The sequence below is a fragment of the Peromyscus maniculatus genome, chromosome 2 (genome assembly GCF_049852395.1).
Source record: "Peromyscus maniculatus bairdii isolate BWxNUB_F1_BW_parent chromosome 2, HU_Pman_BW_mat_3.1, whole genome shotgun sequence".
In the NCBI taxonomy this organism is placed as follows: domain Eukaryota; kingdom Metazoa; phylum Chordata; class Mammalia; order Rodentia; family Cricetidae; genus Peromyscus; species Peromyscus maniculatus.
This window is the reverse complement of record NC_134853.1, coordinates 48335035-48356686: the sequence shown is the minus strand read 5'-3', so window position 1 is coordinate 48356686 and position 21652 is coordinate 48335035. Positions and strand designations below refer to the sequence as shown.

At 38.3% G+C, this 21652-nt stretch overlaps 1 protein-coding gene across 2 annotated transcripts in view; it reads right to left on the bottom strand.

Moving 5' to 3' along the window:
• Fbxl4 (F-box and leucine rich repeat protein 4) overlaps nt 1–21652 on the bottom strand; it is an 81834-nt gene that overhangs the window by 22572 nt on the left and 37610 nt on the right. For both annotated transcript variants that reach the window (XM_076564010.1, XM_006979253.4), the window contains exons 5-6: nt 21039–21283; nt 9129–9342 (exon numbers count right to left, since the gene is read on the bottom strand). In XM_076564010.1, coding sequence (XP_076420125.1) covers nt 9129–9342; nt 21039–21283 — 459 coding nt within the window. The remainder of the gene's footprint in view (nt 1–9128; nt 9343–21038; nt 21284–21652) is intronic.

Genomic DNA, 21652 nt, shown 5'->3' with positions numbered 1-21652 from the left:
GGCCTCTGGCAGTAGGATGGGGATCCATTCCTGGTGCATGAGAGGGCTTTTTGCAGCCCAGTGTCTATAGTGGGACACCTTGTGCAGCTTTGGTGCAGGGGGAGGGGCTTGGATCTGCCTCAACTGAGTGTACCAGGTTCTGCTGACTCCCCATGGGAGGCTTTGCCTTGGAGGAGGTGGGAATGGGGAGTAGATTAGGGGGAAGGCTAGGAGGTGGAAGGAAGGAGGAGTGGGGTATCTGTAGTTGGTATGTAAAATGAATAGAAAATTTCTATTTCTTAATAATAAACAAAACCCATACAACTTCAAGGAAAGCATTGACAAAGAACGGTTAATAGACAAGAAATTTTGGTTTAAGCTGATATGAAGTCTCATGTGGTTATACAGAGTTATTACTAATGCCTTTCTGTTACAAGGAAATTTATTAATAGGTAAAAGAAGGCATAAATTCAAATCTTCACTGACAGTTTTTTAGGAAATGCAACCTATAAGCTTCATCACTTCTCATCTTCTAGACTTCAAAAGTGCTAAGCAAAAACACTTAAAATGATGACATTTATACTTACATAACTTTTAGAAAGTCTAGATTTATGGCTTAGTAGAGTCACCTAAGACTATCATGCACATGTTTGGAAGACTTTGTTTCTTATTGTATGGTAATACAGGCTTATAATTGTCACAACTAGATGGTACCTTTTTTTAGCTTGGTGTTAAAAATTGTTACTTATTTATAATAAAAGAACGCAACCTCCAATTACACATTCAATATTGAAAGACAGGATTCTAAATCAGTATTCTCTACTCTAAAACATGATTCCTAGAAAGCATATTGATAAAGGGGCATTAACAAGTTTATATATTACAGACAGAGAACCTAAAATATGGACTAATGACATTCATGATCACAAAATAATGTCATTTCACCAATGATAATATCTTCCAAACACTTCAGGGCAATATCTCCAAGTAATAAATTTGGATTTTATTAAAGTATATTCACCAAATGAAAATTCATAAATGTACATGTAGATAACTTTGACGAAATTCAAAAAACACAGTCACTCAGCTTAAAATACATGCACACATGTGAATTTCTCTGAACATTTTTTATCTCTTGAGTGCCAAACTCAGTAAATTTGAAGAAGGGAAAACTTGAAGTCTCTTAAGAACTATTTTGAGTATTTCAAACTATCTATACACAGAAGGAATCATTATTCTAGATTATTTAAATTGAACAGATTTCCTATAAGCTATCTACTATAAATTATTCTCTTTATAGACTTCAAATATGTAACATAATTACAACTTGAAAATATTGAATTTTAAGATCACTAACACTGTGGTGGCAAAGTTAGACTTCTGCTTAAAAAGGTCAAAGATCATAAATGATATAACTAAATCTTACCCAGACATTTGATGGGGAAAAGGAATATTCTCTAAACCTAACTACAGACCAACACAGCTACTCAAAAGCAGAGCCTCAGAACTTTAGCTTTAAGTTCCAAGTTCAGTACAAAGTTCAGACACTTGCCACATTCCAATAATCTGCTTGTATAAAGGTATGCAATCTAGGACTACATATTTACACCTCAGTCTTGCATCAGAACTTCTTCTACCATGGTATCTTTATACCATATACACACCATAAATACTTGAGTTTATCTTTCCTTATAGATGAGTTAATTGATCAATTTCTTTTACAACTCACATGGATGAAATCAGAAAAGTTGCATTAAAAAAAGACATGGTCATTTACACAATGGATTTGTCAATATCCTTATTGAAAATGTAAGTCATGTTTCTATCAAAGGGCAAGGGGTTAAGCTGGCACAGGAGCTTAAAAGGAACACATGTTGTTGACACTATCCATCTAAATGATGCCCAGCTAAGACAGTTTTATGCACCTTATCTTCTTCCAAAAGTACTTCTTTCCTCTTTGTTAAGGTGTCACAAAATGGTATTGTGAACCTAGCCAACTACCTGTGGCTGGTGAGGTCATGGACTCTGGAGAAGAACCCAGTATTGCTACCTTCTTAAACCAGTATACCTTCTCACTACACTTAAAATACTTATCCTTATACTCACACAAAAAGGAACTCTCATCTCTCATCAAAGAAGTTTCTTTTTTGCAGCAGATGGAGACTATTACAGAAATCAACAACTGGTCAAAATTCAGAGAAAGACTGACTGTGGGTACCCAACTCCAACTAATACATCTATAACACAACTCCTACAATTAAGGCTTAGTGAATATCATGAAAGGGGGACAGAAAGATTGTAGAGCCAGAGACCCACAATGTCTGCTCTGACATAGTGCCTTCGATATATGGTAAGAAAGTTTCATCCATTAAATCTCAACAATGTGGTCACCTAAATAAGACCTACATAATGACACTACTCATTGACATGCCAACCAGGTTGGGGAGGAGTCTCATAAGGCCTCCACGTAGATGGAGAGCTCAAGTAAGGCAATTATTGGGTGCCAAGAGACAGATAATATGCCACAAGAGCCAGGTTATGAAATCAGCCAGGATAACCATCATAAGTGAAAGGAAAAAGGCAATGTGGTATATACTTAAAATACAGTATTATTCAGCCGTAAAGAAGAGTGGGATTAAGTCATTTGCAGGTAAATGGATGGAACTGGAAATCATGGTTATAAATTAGACCGACTCAGAAAGACCTGTTCTCTCATATCCACAAATCCAGATTTTTAAAAGTACACATTAAAGTAGAAGAAGAACTATGAGAAAGGGGACCAGTGGGGAGAGGGTAATGGAGCAATGGTGTTTATCAAAGTACATATCATGTAAGTATAAAAATGTTATAATCCACTGTTTTATACAACCAATATGCACCAATAAAAAAAGACACTAACCTCTTTAATGTTGATGTCTTAAGAACTTTAATTCACATAACTCTTAGTGTCCTTCCATCCTCATCAAACAAGTCTTATCATGCCCTTAAGATATACCAATGAGAGAATGGGTACCTTAATTCCTTTTTCTGTTACTGTGATAAAAGCAACTTAAGGGGAAAAGGGTTTATTTTTACTCTCAGTTCAAGGATGTAGTCTTTCATGGCAGGCATCCTGGTTAATTTTTTGTTAACTTGACACAAGTCAGAGTCATTTGAGAAGAGGGAATCACCATTGAGAAAATGCCCCCACTAGACTGGACTGTGAACAAAGTTGTGGGGCATTTTCTTGATTAATGATTGATGCAGGAGGGACCAGATCACTGGGGGTTGTGCCACCCCTGGGAAGGTGGTCCTGAGCTATATAAGAAAGCAGGCTTAGCAGCCACAAAGGGTAAGGCAGCAAGCAGAGTTCCTCTATGGTTTCTGCTGCAGTTCTTGTTTCCAGATGCCTGCCCTGCTTGAATTCAGGTCCTGACTTCCCTCAGTGATGGATTGTTACCTGAAAGTGTAAGCAGAAATAAACTCCTTCTCCCCAAGTGCTCTTGGTCATTGTGTTTTATCACAGCAGCAGAAACCCCAAGACAGCAGGTAGTCAAGGCAGCAGGAAGTGGAAACAGCTAGTCAAGAACAACAACAACAAATCCATAATCAGAAAGCAGAGAAGGATGAATGCTGCTCTGCTCAGTTATTTTTCTCTACTTATTTAGTGCAGGATCCCAGCCAGGGAATGGCACCACCCACAGTGGGTAGGTCTTCCCACCTCAATTAATGCCACCAAGATAATCCCCCACACCCTTGTCCAGAGTGCCATCTTCCAGTTCAATCTAGATTCTGCCAAGTTCACAATCAACCACCACAATGAGCTAATAAGTAGTGCCCTTTCTTGGCCAAACTTTTGGAAATTTCTTATACTTGGCTTTGGTCACTGTCATGACTATGGTCAATGAGTTTGTACTGGAGGGATAACCTCCTTTTTCACTGTAGTGACTAATCAGGTCCTGTTACCCTGACCACAACAACCTACTCCCTTAAGTAACACAAAAGTAATGCCACCAAAAGCCTCAGTGTTTCCTTCAAGACTTCTATATGGCCAATCAGGAGAGTAGAGCACAGATAGATTCTAGCCTGCAGACATGTATCAAGGACTACAAGAATGGCCATTAGCTTTATTATGCATTCATTAGGTTTTTGTCAATTTGACACCAACTAGAGTCACCTGGGAACAGGGACCTCAGTTGAGGAATTGCTCCTAAAAGACTGGCCTGTGGACAAGTCTCTGGGACATTTTCTTGACTGATGATTGATGTGGGAGGGCCAAGTCCAGTGTGTGTGGTCATGGGTTGTAAGAAAGCAAGCTGAGTGAGCTGGGGCAGTAAACCAGTAAGCAACTTTATTCCATGGCTTCTGTGTCAGCTCCTGCTTCTGGGTTTCTGATTGAGTTCCTGCCCTGACTCCTCTCAATGATGGGCTTGAATGGGATGTGTTTGCCAAACAAACCCTTTCCTACCCAAGTTGCTTTTGGTCATGGTGTTTTATCACAGCAACAGAGAGTAAACTAGAAGAGGGATGAGGATTTAAGTTCTCACATCCCACCCCTAATCTCCCCCAAAGAATGCCACCAAATGGGGTCAAATGTTTAAATACTGGAGCCTCATTTAAACTGTTACAATAATGTTATAGTTAATAAACTTGATTCTTTTAAAAACACATTACTAATATCCCGTTGTCTCATGTTCACTAGCTAAATCAACCTGTCTGAAATAGAATTTTAGATGAGAGCTAATGGCAGCCTGCATTAGATACCATGGGCAGCCAAAGTTGTTTCTTCCTACCAATTTCAACTCTTGATCTTAGCATCAGCATTGGCTCTGCTAAGCGAGAAGCCATTCCCTTACTGTGTCTGTTTGCTAGCTGCACTGTGCCTATCAGCATACAACATGTTTTTAAATCAGGTTTAAAAAAAAAAGCAGTAAAGAAACTATGGTATCTGCATGTCAGAAAGTGAATTCATGGTACCAAATCACATCATACTGCTTTTGATAGACAATTCATGCCTTTTGTGAAAAAAATCAAGGCACTTTCACCAATAGGTTGGTATGAGGCTTTACTTCGCAGATTAAAGTGGCATATGAGAAAGAAAAGAGGTACGTTGTTCCCCAATAGAAGTGAAGATCAACTACTTTTGTCGCACGCCGGTTCATCAAGATGTAAGCAAAGGGATCCTTGAAACTGTTGACACAGCCTACAAGGCCGGTAAACAGCTGCTGAACTATACTTGTGGATTAGTGACATATACCAGTCCCCCACAAAACCTATAATCAGTTTTTTCACTTCCTCAGATTCTTTCAATTTATGCTCTATCATTCTTGAAGTGAGGCAATCAAAACTGGATGCAGGTGTTCCATTTATAACTCCAACTTTTAAAAACACTCTTGGTTTTCTTGCCTGCTGCTAAGCAACAGGATGGCATCCTTACTGAGATATCTGTCATTCCATTCTCATTTCCCACTCCACATATTTTTTTTCCTCAAAAAAAAAAAAAAAGTGTAAACAGGTTCAAACTGTTAACAATAACCCAGACAGTTCTAGGAAATGCACAGGACTAATCTGCAAGACACAAATTGTAAAAGAAAGCCTGGTAACTGATAACTGTTTTGTCCTTTAAAACAATTATAGGAATGAATTATAAACTTAAGGAAGTCAGATAATAAAATCTGAGTATTATAAAAGCAGCATGGGAGCTCATAATAAATGAACTGTGTAGTAAAATAACACTATAACTATGTAATTAGTATTACTTATTGCTTTCCTTATATCATAAAGGTAGATAATCTTTCCAAGTTCAATGTGAATGAATTACAAAGTTTTTACACGCAAAAATTCTAAGTAAAAAGTTTTTTTAAAGCAATGCATTGAAAATATAAATAAATAAATGAGGCATTATCTTATTCAGAAGGTTTCAAACTATATAACACACTGACTAATAAAGTACAGATTTGCTTAAGTCTTAAAATAACTAGTTTATTAATCTAAATTATATAGTCACATAAATTATAACTATCAAGCACAATAGCATAAAGCATATACATTAACAAATTGTATGTGAATACTATATATAGTAAGTATAACAATAAAACCATGGCATTTCAGAATGGATGACCTGTTTAAGAAAATACAGTTGAAAAAATTTTGGACAGTTGAAATTTTACACCCACATAAATGATGGCTCACCTTTCCACAGACCACTGACACATGGGCTATCTTTAAAGTAGTACTCAGGAAATCTTCTCATTTTACAAATAAAAAAGTCTAAGAATGGGAGAATGACTTAGCCTAGATCACAAAGGTTACCACTGGCAGGATCATAACTGGAATACTCCTTTTCCTATGATCCCAGATCACCTCTTAAATTCCAATTCAACAATCTACACCAAACTGTTCCTAAGTGTATTTAATCAAAGCTCCCATACACAATTTCAAGCTTCTATAAATTACAGGGGGAAAACGATAGTTAGCATCCCCCATGAAACCAAGTGTCTACTCTGATCTACTGCTAAAAATGTTGTAAGCCTACATGTTTTTTAAAGTGTCCGTCTATTCACATTTATTCAAGTTACTTCCAATCAAAGAGACAATTTCCTAAATACTTTACTAAACTGTGATAGCCCAAGCCTGATTAAAAATGAAAAGATTACAACTAATCTCACCGAAGACAGCAGATGTAACCAACACGAATAAGCATAGACTTTACTGTGAATCAAGCTCTGTAGTAAATGCTTCCCATGCACTAAAACACTGAATCCTTACAGCCTTTCAACATGGTGTATGTCTCCAGTTTATAAAAGGGAAGTACAGGGAGATAATGACCTCAAGGTACACAATTAGGAAGTGATCATCAGCATCCATAACCAAGTAATATGGTTCCAAAATACTCGGAAACCAACCTAGCTAGGCAATAACTTTAAAACACATAGAGGCAGTATGGAGTACAGCTTTGTGGTAGAGGGTGTGTTTGCATATTCAAGGCTCTGGGTTCAATCCCCAGCTCCCAAACATCAACAACAAACCACAAAGGAATTACCCAGCAATATAAGGACTGTGTTAACTGAGGCCCCAAATTTTAATATACTTTATATAAATTCTTAATTAAAAATGTATATCAAAACCACTTATTAAAATGTAATACTAAAAAGTATAAAAACAGTAAGCTGTATGAGATGTTGTCTGTTTAATTCACTAAGAGTTCCAAGCACCTGAAACCTAATAGGTAGTCAAATATTTGTTATGTGACTAAAAAAAAGGAAATATTAGAGATTCCCACTGCATTAGAAAAAACACTAACAAATCTCTTAAAATTCTATGATTCTACATCATTTACAAAATTCTACCTAATGAGTAATACTTCAAGTCCTAGAAAAAATATTAATTTCCAGATTATGTAACTATAAGAAAATCCAAAAGTTGTAAGTGAAAAATGACTAGATTATAAGCATCAGTAAGGAGCACAGATAAGAGAAAAATACATTTAAAGATCCAAATTTCCCTATATATTAATAATAGCCAGTGAAAATTAAATGAAAGTGAAAAATAGCATCTGAAAGTGTAACATGCAACATTTAAGTGGAGCCAGAATTACTTAGTATCTAAGTGAAGAAAACTACAATGTATCTTTAGATGTAAAACAAGGCCTACATGAGCAGATGGGAAGCTTTATCACAGAAATGATATGTAATGACTTCTAAATGAAATCCCTGATGAAAGACACACCAGGTAGAATAAGTACATAGATACACTAAAAGTTTTTGAATAGAATAGTGAGGAAAGACTTTCCCTTCACAGTAAAACATTATACTACAAAACTCCTGTGATAATGCTATATGCCCTTTAATAGTTGCTTATACTCTCTAGGAACTGCCTAAAATACATTACATATAATTTAGTACTCATAATGACCCAATGAACTCTGTATTTTTATCTTACAGAGAGAAACTGAAATACCAAAGATGCCGAATAACTTGGACCCAGTAACATTCAAGACACATAAAGGTCCATTATAGTGGGTAATACCATTTCAAGAAATATAATTTTATTCATTCACTTAGTAAGTATTTGCTGATGGCCAATCTTGACCAAATTCTATTCTAGAATCTGGAAACAGCATGATGAAAAAGAAGGGCGTCATTCAACGCCATATATCAAATTACATGTCCTAATGTGAAGAGACAGAATACAAGAAGGAAAATAATGATCATGCCACAGCACTGTAGGGATGTTGAAAGGGAAGTAAAACTGGGTAATATAAGAGATGTGAACCAGAAAAGAGACTTCTTTCTAATCAGTATCCAAGAAGCCATCTTTTAAATATTTAAATGAGCTCAAACTTGGCTAATTTTTAAAAAATGTAATATGCTGGGAATACATTGCAGATAAAGAGAAGAACAAAGGCCTGAGTTGGGATTAAGTAAGAATGCTGAAAGAACCAAAAGCAGCCCTCCATGTCTGGAGGAGGAGGAGTAAGCAAACAGAAAGTCCCTGTTTATTATGGGACCTTTGCATCTCTCCTTCAATCCAGAAGTACCACTGTCCTGTAGGGATGATAGTAAGCAAATGGAAACCATATACAAAAGACTGCTACTAGTTAGACATTTTATAAAATGGACATACCTAGAAAAATAAAATGATCATTTAAAGAATGGTTAGCAAACTGTAGTGTAATACACAATATACAATTAATGAAAAGTCAGAAACTAGCACATACTGGCCTAGAAAGATGTCCTATAGACTTATGTGAAGAAAGCAAGCATCTATATGACATGATTCTGCTTTACTAACATGAGAATTTGGAACCACAGTGCCATTAATTTTACCACTATGGCTACTTCTAACACCATGCATTTTGCTTCCTCCCAACCAAGCACAAGTCCTCCTGCATGGCACCTGCCAGCCCCTTCCTCTAAGTCATTCCCTTGGCTCACTCCCCCACCCCTGCTCATTTCTTTCCCTGGGATCATGGGGACCATCCCATCAGTATCATTTAAAACCACAATATATTATAATTTTGCAGCAACTAACCAAGTTCTAATGATTCTAGAGTACACAGATGATATCATAACCTTAGCTTATAAATGAGAAATCACATGAATAATTGAAGGCAATTAAATATTCAGCCAGATGTTTCATTAAGAAAAACACAAATGAGTTACTCTTACCTCTACTTTCGTCCGATAGAGAATGAGCCGCTTAAGGCTGTATAATTTGGCAATGTGACCGAAAGCTTGAGGTGGCAGTTTATCACAGGACGAGAGATTTAAGTCTTGTAGATTTGGGCACATTTCAGAAATAACCTCCAAGCAAGTTTCATTAAGGAAATGGCTGCAAGATAACTCAAGGCGTACTAATTCAGATCCACACACCTTTAGAAACCTGTGAAAACAATATTCCATGGAAATTATATAAAATTTGTAAAATATTTTTGCAAGAACTTTGAAATTATATCACCCCTTAACAGACATGCTTAGGAGAATAGATTCAACTAAATAAAATACATAACTTGATTCACTGAAGTTCTTACTGCATGCTGAAATGTTCATGGCTAAGAAAAATCAAGTTGAGAAGGTAATGAATTCACATGGTACAAAGTCAGCTACTATTAAGTGCAAATTAAGATGGCAGAGAAGATAGCTCTACTTACCTGTAATTCCCATCTGAGTTGTAAAATCAAAAGTATAAAACCCTAGGCTCTTGGGATATATCACTCTCTTAACAATGCCCATTCAGAATGGGGTAATATATTTTGAATAAAGCATACAAAATGACAGGTTTAATTAAATGACTTTGAAATCAGTCAGACTGGCTTCCTTTTAATTCAGAAAATATCTAGATTGGCTTAACTATACTATGTTCCCCTAGTTGCTGCCATTTAGTAACTGAACTGCTTGGTTTCAGAATTAATATAAAATATCCAATTGTAACTTCCCACAAATACATAGAAATAAGAAAAGATAAAAGAATAGAAAATGTTTCATCAGAAATTGCATTATTTATCTTGACTGCATGAAAATTGGTGTTGAAATGTTTGTTCGGAGCTGTCACAGAAAACAATGTTAAGATTCAGCATGAATGTGAAAGTGTACAAATCTATGAAGATTATCAACTGGGCAAACTGCACCCTCACACCCGCACCCACTACCCCTGGCCAGCACTACTTCAGTGCCACACAAACAACATTAGCACTCTGAACTTCCATTACAACTTTTTTCTAGGTGATTTAAGAACCAGCGGAATGCACATTCAAAATAAAATCCAACTAAATCGGATAACTCACATTTTTAAAATATGACATGGGGCTAGATATCAAATATGGATAATTTTTCTTTTGTCCTGTTGTACTCTTTTTCTATCAACTACCGAGGTGTGAGGCAGGGGGATTCACCTACTGTCTTATTCTGGTTCTATTGCTGTGAAGTGACACCATGACCATGGCAACTCATACAGGAAAACATTGAGTTAGGGTGGCTTACGGTTTCAGAGGTTTAATCCATTACTGTCACGGTGGGAAGCATAGTGGCATGCTGGCATACATGGTGTTGAAAAGGAAACTGAGAGTTCTGCATCTGAACTGGCAGGCAACAGGAAGAGAAGAGAGCAAGCCATTGGCCTGACTTGGGCTTCTGAAACCCCAAAGCTCACCTGCTAATGACACACTTCCTCCAACATGGCCATATCTCATAATCCCTGTCAAGTAGGCCACTCCCTGATGACCAAGCATTCAAATACATGAGCCTATGGAAACATTTTTATTCAAACCACCACACCCACATCTCATCATTTTCTGTTATCAAAGGCAGGCCTGAAGAGTACTTACCATATTGCTTCATGGTTTTGAACATTAAATAGTATATGAAAGCAGTTCACAAAGTAAAGCACCCCACAAACATTAAAAATCTACGATAAACCTTGGCTAGCAAAGTTTTAACTTTGAAAACTGTGTGTGTACAGGAGTGTAGTCAGAAGATGACTTTGTGAAGTCAATTCTCTCTACCTTTCTGCTGGTGACTCAAGTCATCAGGCTTGTGCAGCAAGGACTTTTACCAGACTGAGCCATCTTGCCACTCCGGACCTCACTTTTAAACAAAAAAATGTGGTTGTCCCTGATTATCTTTAAATAGCATAAAAGCCCCAGTAGCCCACACATTTACATGTGAAATACCCACTCCTTGTTAATCTTCTGCAATCTGTATTCAGCTCTTCCCAATTCACCTTTTCCTTTCAAACTCTAAATTCCAACAGCCTGTCTTATTAGTGTGATTATCTGTGACATTTCACACAACTGCTCACCCTTCCTTAACACTCTGATGCTTCCCCTGTGACGCCGTTACCTGGATCTCCTACAGCTCGATTTCCTCTGCTAATTATATTACCTAAAGTGCAGTCTTCATCCAGCACTTTCATTCAATCAGTAAATATTTATTGAAGTTCCACTATGACATGCAGTGTATGCCGGGAGACATCATGGATAAAACATAGTTCCCACTTTCATGAAGCTGACTTACATTTTAGTGAGAGGAGACTAGAAACAAAGAAATAAGTAAAATAGACAATACATTAAAGAATGGAAAATGTCAAGGGGAAAATAAAAGCAAAAAAGTGCAATAGAGGCTTGGTCAGAGAAGTCTCAGCAAGTGGGCAAGGTAGGTTTGAAGCAAGAAGAGGTAACCAAAGCAGGCATCCAGAGAAGGAATATTCCAGGCAAAGGGAAGGGCATTTGTACTGGCTGGGGCAGAAACTGAGGCAGGAGGCATGGGGTGAGGAGCAATGAGGACATCAGAGGACATGAAACACTTTCCTGTGTCACTATAAAGGCCCTGGCATTCATTTGGGGAGAGAATCTTTGAGCAGAGAAGTGATGTCATGCCCGGGTTCTACCAAGATTGTACTGGTTTCTGTATAATTTAACTAAGAGGAACAAGGGCAAGAGCAGGGTGCCATGAGGACACTCTCCAACACTTACAGAAGAAAGGACAGCCCACTGGACCCACAAGGTAGTACCAAACATGGTGATAGCCAGGTTCTGAATCCACTTCCAAGGTGGCAGTGCTGAATGGTGACAGACTTCCATCACACCAGATCCAACTCCAGCACAGTCTGTTTTCCATTGCTTTTCTTTTTTTTTTTTTTTTTTTTTTTTTTTTTTTTTTTTTTTTTTTTGGTTTTTCGAGACAAGGTTTCTCTGTGTAGCTTTGCGCCTTTCCTGGAGCTCACTTGGTAGCCCAGGCTGGCCTCGAACTCACAGAGATCCGCCTGGCTCTGCCTCCCGAGTGCTGGGATTAAAGGCGTGCGCCACCAACGCCCGGCTTCCATTGCTTTTCTAAGTACAATTCACTTATTTACTAACATTTTACACTGAGTTCTACAAGCTTCTTCATGTCCTTCAGCAACTGAAACAGATCCTTGGTGCATATATGTAGCTGGAGTTTTCTCCAGTCCTGCCTGGCCCATGGTCAGGACAAATCTCTCTCACCCACCAGTCCCACAGCAGTTCAGACCCAACTAAATAAACACACAGAAACTTATATTGTTTACAAACTGTATGGCCATAGCAGGCTTCTTGTTATCTAGTTCTTATTTCTTAAATCCACCCATTTCTATTAATCTCTAAATTGCCACGTAGCTCGTGACTTACCGGTATCTTAACATGTTGCTTCTTATCAGGGTGGCTGGCAGCATCTCTCTGCCTTAGCCTTCTACTTCCCAGAATTCTCTTCTCTGCTTGTCCCTCCTATACTTCCTGCCAGGCTACTGGCCAGTCAGCATTTTATATATACAGAGCGATATCCACAGCACATACAGTCCTTAGCATTACTATAGGATGATGACTAGTACTGTGAACTTTACAGATGAGAAATCACTGAGAAGACAAGCCTCTGGGCATCTATGAGAGATTACGTAGATTCCATTAGCTTCTGGGAATCTGTGATGGATTACTGAGATTCTATCAGCCATTGGGAATCTGTGTTGGATTATTGAGTCTATCAGCCTTTGGGCAGGTCTGTGGAGGGTGATCTAGTGACATTGACTGAGGTGGGAAGAGCCAACTTTCCCTGAAGACAGCACTATTCCAAGGGCTGGGGTCCTGGTCCGAATAGAAAGGAGAAAATTGCTGCACACTAGCACTCTGCTCTGCGCTTCCTGACTGCAGGCACAACGGGACCACCTGCTCCCAGCGTCTGCTGCCATGACACCCTGCACCCAGAACTGTGAGCCAAACAAGCTCTTCCTTTAGATGCTTTTCTCAGGGGATTCTGTCACAGCATCAAGACAAGAGATACATGTGGCATTTAAAAAGCAGTCGAGTAAATCTTCAAACTATAAAGATTCACTTCATAAATTTATCTATTCTTTTTATTGAAAATAGATTTTTCATACAATATATTCTGATCACAGTTTCCCCTCCCCCAACTTCCCCCAGAGCCCCTTCCTCTCTATCCACCCAAATCCATGCCCTTTCTCTCTCCCTTTCTCTCCCTTCTCTCTCTCTCTCTCTCTTTCTCTCTCTCTCTCTCTCTCTCTCTCTCTCTCTCTCTCTCTCTCTCTCTCTCTCTCTCTCTTCTCTCTGGAAATGAAAGAGTAACAAAAAGAGCCAAAGAAAGAGCACAGCCACAGAGACACACACATTCACTCACATAGAAATCCCATAAAAACACAAAATCAGAAACCATAATATATAAGCAAAAGACACTTGTAAGGTTGAAAAAAATGTCTAGACAAAGCATTATAAGAAAAATAAACTTCCAAAAATACCCTTGAGTTCATTTTATGTTGGCTATCTCCTGCTGGACATGGAGCTTGCCCTTGGGTGGGGTTTGTATACCCAGTGGTACTCCACTAGAGAAAACGAATTTTTCCTTTGCCGGCAGCTGGCAGTTAGAGATAGTTTATGGGTTAGGAATGGGCACTCGTGTCTGCTTCCTCTCTCAGTGCTGGGGTCCTATCTGGCTTTGATCTGTGCAGACCTATATAAGTTTTAGTGACTAAAGGTACTTTTCTGTTCATGGGCTCAAATTACTTCCCCAAATTGGATAAATTAACATTGCTACTTCACTTTGTATACACATTAGTTATGGTGAGTGATTCACTTATAAATTAGCAATCTAAGAATGAATGTTGGCTTTCAAAAAATCAAAAAGTCTTATTTTTAATTTAATAATTTCTAAAATGATTTGCAGATTAGCAAAGTTAAACAGAAGTATGTGAACTCTGAGGACAAGATGCATTAGTTTTCTTATTTCTTTATGGTCTTTGCTACTGGGCAAAGCACTTTTATTTATATTTCTTTTTCAAACTTGGGTTAGAATGACTTGACATTTCTTTTCTTCCTTTGCTCTCATTATGGAAAACTTTTCCTCCAAAGAATGTATAGAGGAGTGTCAAGCTAATCACCGGAAACCTCATCATTAACAGACAGGAAAACTTCAGGCTGATGATAGACAATGATAGATGATAGACTTGGAAAGTACAAGGAAGACAATGGCCATTCTTTTTTTGACAAAGTTTTTCTGTGTAGCCCTGGCTGTCCTGGAACTCACTCTGTAAACCAAACTGGCCTTGAACTCACACAGATCCACCTGCCTCTGACTCCTGAGTGCTGGGATTAATGCACTACTACCAGATGACAATGGCCATTCTTATATTACTTTTACCTTTTCCTCCCTCCATCCAAGATTCAGATATGCATTATTTTTACTCTGAGTAGGTTATCTAATTAATATGTTCATATTCTTTCTTTCTGACTTTATATAATATATCAATCCCACAAAGGCAGCAGCAACAGACTCAACTAACCATACATGAATCATTTCTTAATGTGCTCTGTAGTGGGTAGCTATTCCAGCTTTGACCTGGAAGTACTACCCCATTGAGGCTTCAGCAACTGTCATGCCTAAAAGGCAGAGCCAAGAGAGGAGCCCTGAAGACCCGAGATCTGGATGTGCCGGCTCTCTTGGTTCCTGGATCCTGGAGGGAGACCGAACAGAGTTCTCCAGAGAACACCGCTGGACTGCGCTTCACCTTTCCCAGACCCGTAACCTATCCCTTCACTTGTAATTTACCCCACAAAATAAACCTCCCTTTTAACTACGTGGAGTTGCCTTAATATTTCAACCAATAGCACTCCATGGAAGTTTTATATTAATGAAGTTACACAGATATTTTTGCATTAACTAGTTATCAATTATGACATGGGTCTTATGACTTGGAAGAAAAATAACTTATTCCCCCAGCCTGCTTGTTCTACATTGTGAAGTCTCATCTAGTATTACTCGATGTTAAGTTTTATTTACTTTTTTTAGAACTTCCCTTTTTAATTTTTCTACTTTTATTAAAAATAGATTTTTGCTCAGCACTGGCACACGCCTTTAATCCCAGCACTCGGGAGGCAGAGCCAGGTGGAACTTTGTGAGTTCAAGACCAGCCTGGTCTACAGAGCGAGTTCCAGGATAGGAACCAAAACTACATGGAGAAACCCTGTCTCAAAAAACCAAAAAAAAAAAAACAAAAAAAAACAAAAAAAAACAAAACAAACAAACAAACAAACAAAAAAACAAAAAAAACTTTTCTCATATACTATATCCTGATTATAGTTTCCCCTCCCTCTACTCCTCCAAGTTCCTCCCCACCTTCCTTTCCATCTCATTAGAGAAAAACATGTTTCCACAAGATAACAACAAAACATAACAAAATACAATATAATAAGATAAAACAAAAACTATCACATCAAAGTTGGACAAAACAAACCACCAGAAGGAAGAGCCCAAGAAAAAGCACAAGAATCAGAGACCCTCTCTTATACACTAAACTGGAAGTCACAATATATACTCAGAGGACCTGGTGCAGACCCCTGTGAGTCCTGTGCATGCTGCCTGTCTCTGTGAGTTCATGAGTTTTCTCACACTGATTTAGAGGGCCTTGTTTCCTTGGTGTCCTCCATCCCCTCTGGCCCTTACACTCTTTCCACCTCCTCTTCCATGGGGCTCCCTGAGCTCTGGGGGTGGGATTTGATGGAGACATCCCATCTGTATGTTCCAAGGTTTCTCTCTTTAAGGGTTTTATGAGCCTACATTCTGAAAGACAATCCTGGATTAGGTCTGCTGCTATGAAAAAGGGGGGTCGCCGGGCGGTGGTGGCGCACGCCTTTAATCCCAGCACTCGGGAGGCAGAGGCAGGCGGATCTCTGTGAGTTCGAGGCCAGCCTGGGCTACCAAGTGAGTTCCAGGAAAGGCGCAAAGCTACACAGAGAAACCCTGTCTCGAAAAACCAAAAAAAAAAAAAAAAAAAAAAAAAAAAGAAAAAGGGGGGTCCCTGGAAAGAAATAAATTGCTTATTCTTACAAGCTGAATGAATAAGTCTAGAGCAGTGGTGTTCAACCTTCCTAATGCTGTGACCCTTTAATACAGTTCCTCTGGTTGTGGTGACCCCCCAACCATAAATTATTCCATTGCTACTTCATAAGTGTAATTTTGCTACAGTTATGAATCATATGTAAATATCTGATATGTGACTTCCAAAGGGGGTCACAACCCTCAGTTTGAGAACCATTACTCTAGAGGAATATATACACAAGGAGTACTTTACTAAATAACTTGTACCCTAAAATAATTAACATCACATGAATGAATATTTTAACATGAGTTTATTCATCATAAAGTGAAAGGTGGTGATGATCAAAATCTGCCTGATGCATAGAGATAAGGACAGAATTAGATATAAATGTCCCTGGTTTCTGATTTTTAATACTATGTTTTGCTAGCTGAGCCTATAACTGTTATAATACAGCAAACTTAAGATATTTTAATTCCAAATAATTCAGAACATTATTTAATATATATAGTTTTAAAAGAAAGCCATTAAGCCCAAAACTTCTTAGTTATTCTATATGGTACTACCCACCAATGGTAGCTGTCCTAGTTAGGGTAACTATTGCTGTGATGAACCACCACGATCAAAAGCAAGTTGAGGAGAAAGGATTTACTCAGCCTAAAATTCCAAATCACAGTCCATCACTGAAGGAAGTCAGGGCAAGAACCTGGAAGCAGGAGCTGATACAGAGGCCATGGAGGGGTGTTGCTTACTAGCTTGCTCCTCATGGATTGCTTAGCCTGCTTTCTTATAGAACCCAGGACCACCATCCCAGGGATGGGACACCCATAATGGGTTGGGCCTTCCCCAATCACTAGTTAAAACTTTCATTTGAGACTCTCTCCTCTCCAGTGACTCTAGCTTGAGCCAAGCGGACATAAAACTAGCCAGCACAGAGAGACAGGAGAGAAACAAGTTTCAAAACTGTGTTTACTAGAAGCCAACAAGCTAAGAGACAACCACTTACAACACAGGCAGGTAAAAGATCAGTACACAAAAGGTTTTAATATGCTCCTTAGGCTATAAGACTCACTCTGTCAAGACAGCCGTGGTGCTTTGAATGTGAGACGTCCCTCCTAGGCTCCTATGTGGGAATAGTTGATCCCTAGCTCTTTTGGAAGGTTGTAGAACCTTTAGCAGATGGAGCTTCACTGGAGGTAGTGGGCCACTGGCCATGGGTTGGGGGAGCAGGGAAAGGTGGCTTTATATATCTGATTCCTGTTCTTTCTGCCTCCTCAGTGTAATGTATAGTCAGCCTCCTCCTCTTGCTCCCATGCCTTCCCCATTTGCTCCCATACCTCCCTCACCATCATGGGCCATACCCCTCTAGAACTGTGAAACAAAATACCCCCTTCCCCCAAAGAGCATTTTATCTTAGCAATAAGATAGCAAATAAGACAATAACCAATAAAGCTCTTGAACCCAAAAAGCATCCAAAAAATGTTTCCTGGTGAAGTGAGTATGAATTATTTAGAACAGATATAGAGGCCAGGGATAAAATTCTCCATAGAAGGAGGGATATCAGAGACATTCGGCATCTATTGATTTAAATGGCACTGCTAAAGTGGACCCTAGGTTTTTAAGCAAAATATTATGATTAAGCTTTAAAGCACAACAGCAGAGAGACAAGTGAATACACAAGACCTTAGAGATGGGATGTATAGCAAGAGAATTAAAAAGTATTGATTTTCACTAGTAAAAATGATATGCATGGGCAGTACTCATAAATCTGGGGCTGGAAGCAGCTTTTAATAAATGATTAAAATTTTCTTTATTCCAATTTCACCATTTTCTCTGTTCTTCTGATGATAAAATGTCCTATAAGTTCTTTAAAATCTACCCAGTTATAACTTTCACAAATAAGATTTTTAGACCACAAATGACAGCTTTCCCAAAATACGCATCCAGAACAGCACCAGTGGTCTCTACCATAAAATGTGCTTTTTTTTCTTCGACATATTATATAAATAAATCTTCACAGTAATGCATATAAATAGAGCACTACTTATTCATAGATGATTCATTAATAATCAAGCCATGCATATTTATTGTTTATTCTGAGAAGGCTGCCTCCAAGTCATAATGACTGTCAATTCAGTCAAGTCGAAGAGCCAAAAGCAATCAGCGAAGTTGCAACATGCCCTACCCCTACCTTTCTCTCTTTGTGTTTAAATACATTTCTAAATGTGAACAGAAGCTGTGCTGAAAGAAATGCTAGCAAATGTATGCTTTGACTGGATGACATACTGCAGTAAGATATGGGTAACTTAAATGGATACGTAGTCTGTGATCATGCAGACAGCCCCAGAACAACACATTTAGGTGAACTGAAAACCAGAAGCAGAACTGCTGATAAGACAGCAGACTGGAGCTCTAACTGCAAACAAGACCCTATTCACTGCCAGTCTAAATAAACAGCACAGCTGAGATTCCTCCTCACGACTGAGACTTTTTCTCTTGCTTATTCAAACTACAGTTTCTAAAAACTTGTTTGATATAACTTTTACAGTGCACTCACTGTTGTTATGATCACACACATCACTGTGTCAAAGTCATACCTCAGTTTCTTACCACCATTTTCCTTAATGTCTATATACAGTCACTAGCTGCCACCCTGTTATTTATTTATTTATTTATTTATTTATTTATTTATTTATTTATTTATTTATTTGGTTTTTCAAGACAGGATTTCTCTGTATAGCCCTGGCTATTCTGTAGACCAGGGTGGCCTCTAACGCAAGAGATCCACGTGCCTCTGCCTCCCAAGTTCTGGTATTAAAGGCATGAGCTATCACCGTCCAGTACCCTGTCATTTTCTATGAAAGTATGCAAAGACTATGCTTACACGTTTATCTTCACAGCTTTTTCTTCATTTATAGAAGGAAGCTCTATATTAGATGTCGCAAATATCTTTTTACATGGTCAATAATACCTGCTACCATGCTTGACACATAGGGTGAAAACAGTTAAGGATCTACTTTAAATTGTTTTTATTACACTTATTTATCATAAGTGTCAATACGTTTGGGTGCATGCACACCTTAGTGTCTGTGAAAATCAGAGGACAATTTGAGGATTCCATTTTCCCCTTCTATCTTGTCGGTTCCAGAGATCCAACTCAAGTTTTTGGCTTAGGCAGCAAGAGCCCTTATCCACTAAGCCATCTTGTCAGCTCCTAAATTCCTAAGTAATTTTAAAAATAGAAAATTAATTTCCCCAGTAGAAATCACTGAGACAAGAGCTGGGCCTTTATAATGTAAACCAGTCTTTACTGATACCACTTGTTCCATCTCATATTGTTTGCTTAAGTTTATGATCAACAGTATATGCTCAAAACAGTCATAATTAATTTCCATTCTTATCCATCTTATTAGCAATAAGGAAAATTTGAAGATGGAATGTTTGAAACAGAGAGAACTAGCATTGGACTAAGACCCTGCTGGAATTCAAGGACCCAAAAGAGAAACTTGGCCTTCGAAGTACATTGGAAGGGCAGTGGAAGGTCTCAGAAGTGGCCTCAGAAGCAAAGTTTATCTAGCTTCTCCTGCCTGCTTGTCTCTTCCCCTTAGACTGAGTCACAGAAAGCAGCATTCCTCTTACCCAAGACAGGTTAGATAAATTTAACTTCATCCTCCCAACTCACCACAAAACCTAAACCTATTACTCTAACTTTTCCTTATCTCCCTGTCCATAGTGAAGTTCTTTGGCTGGCCCTACCAGCACAGCCCTGCAATCCCAGCTGCTTAGGGGGCTGAAGCAGGAAGATTCCAAGCCAGATATCTACTTGGATTACAAAGCAAGTTCAAAGCCACCTGGGTAACTTAGCGAGACACTGTCTCAAAATAGAAGGTAAAATAACAGTAACAAGAAGAGCTAGGGATATACAGATCAGTGCACAAGCAGTTGCTTGGCATGTGTGAGACCTTAGGTTTAGACCCAGCAACAGGATAAAGGAACATTGATTAATTTAAAATAACAGAGTGTCTCTAAAGTTTCTCCTCCATGTTTGACTTTATGGAAATGATGGGATCATATGGCACATACAAGAACAATCATCAAGGTTAAGAGAAAAGCACCTGTTTGGATCCTAGGAAAAATTACTATGGCATTACTAAATGAATATGCACTTCTGCAAGCTTTCGAATGTTTAACAGGTGACATTTAATAGTAAGGAAACTAAATGCTTAAATAGAAAGGAGCAGAAACACCTGGGCAGGTCTGCAAGCGCCGTCCTCTATTTAGCATGCAATTTCATTTTCAACATAATTAGCTTAAATGAGCTTCTAAATTTGGGTGATGTATTGCACATGTAATTAAGATTTAATTAAAAATGTTCTGTAATAAATTGTTTTCCATTTCTGACAAATCACATTAGAGAGGTAGATTTTGATTTGGAAATAGTTTTTTAAATGTGTTAATCATCTGTGCTGAAAATACGAGAAAGAAAAAAAGCAGTTCAGTTGAAAGTCACTTGAGATTTAAATAAGAAGTAAAGGATACAGTTGGCCCTTACATCATTATGAAGTTTAGCTGAAGAGGATAGTTCACACTCATTCGTTTTTATAAACATCAATATTCTAACCAAGCACTTGATATCTTTTGATTCTTATAAAATAGACAAATACAGTTTAAAAACTGTACCGTGAAAGCACTTACATACAAGTCTAGTCTCTTGATAAAAAGCTTCAGCAAGGTTTTGTAACTACCTGCTAAATCCCGACACGGAGATGAACCCCCTGTTGCCAGTCCAAGACAGATTAAGCCATTGGACGAGAGCACAGCGAGCCTGTAGGAACTCCAGTGAGGCGTCATCTAACTTCGCCCAGTACGGCTGCAAGTTGAGGTGGAGATACTGCAAAGGGTCGCAGCAATGCTGGTGGAGAAGTCTGCAGGTCTGTGCTAATCTGCACAGGTCTGGTAGTGAGAGATGATTCAGAATCAGTTGAATGAGCTATATAAAACAGAAAGCCAATGTCATCAAGAGTGAAGGACGGTGTCACTTTTTACAAACACAGACTGTGGTCTAACGAAGAGCAGTATCACAGTTTCAAACAGTATCTTCACAAAACAGATAAATCAACATTCACCAAAGTATCCAATAGAAACATACTACACATACATACTATACATACATAGACTTGACTGAATTTAAAAACCGCTCAAATTCTCAACTCATGTTGACAACTCATTTCATACTGTACAAAGATACATACACTGGTAATTGTTGAATAATAAAAATGTTCAGAGATTAAATTATCTACATGCAGGTCACTGGTGAAACAAAAGAAAAGAACTTCCACTCTGTACTGGTGGAATCAGT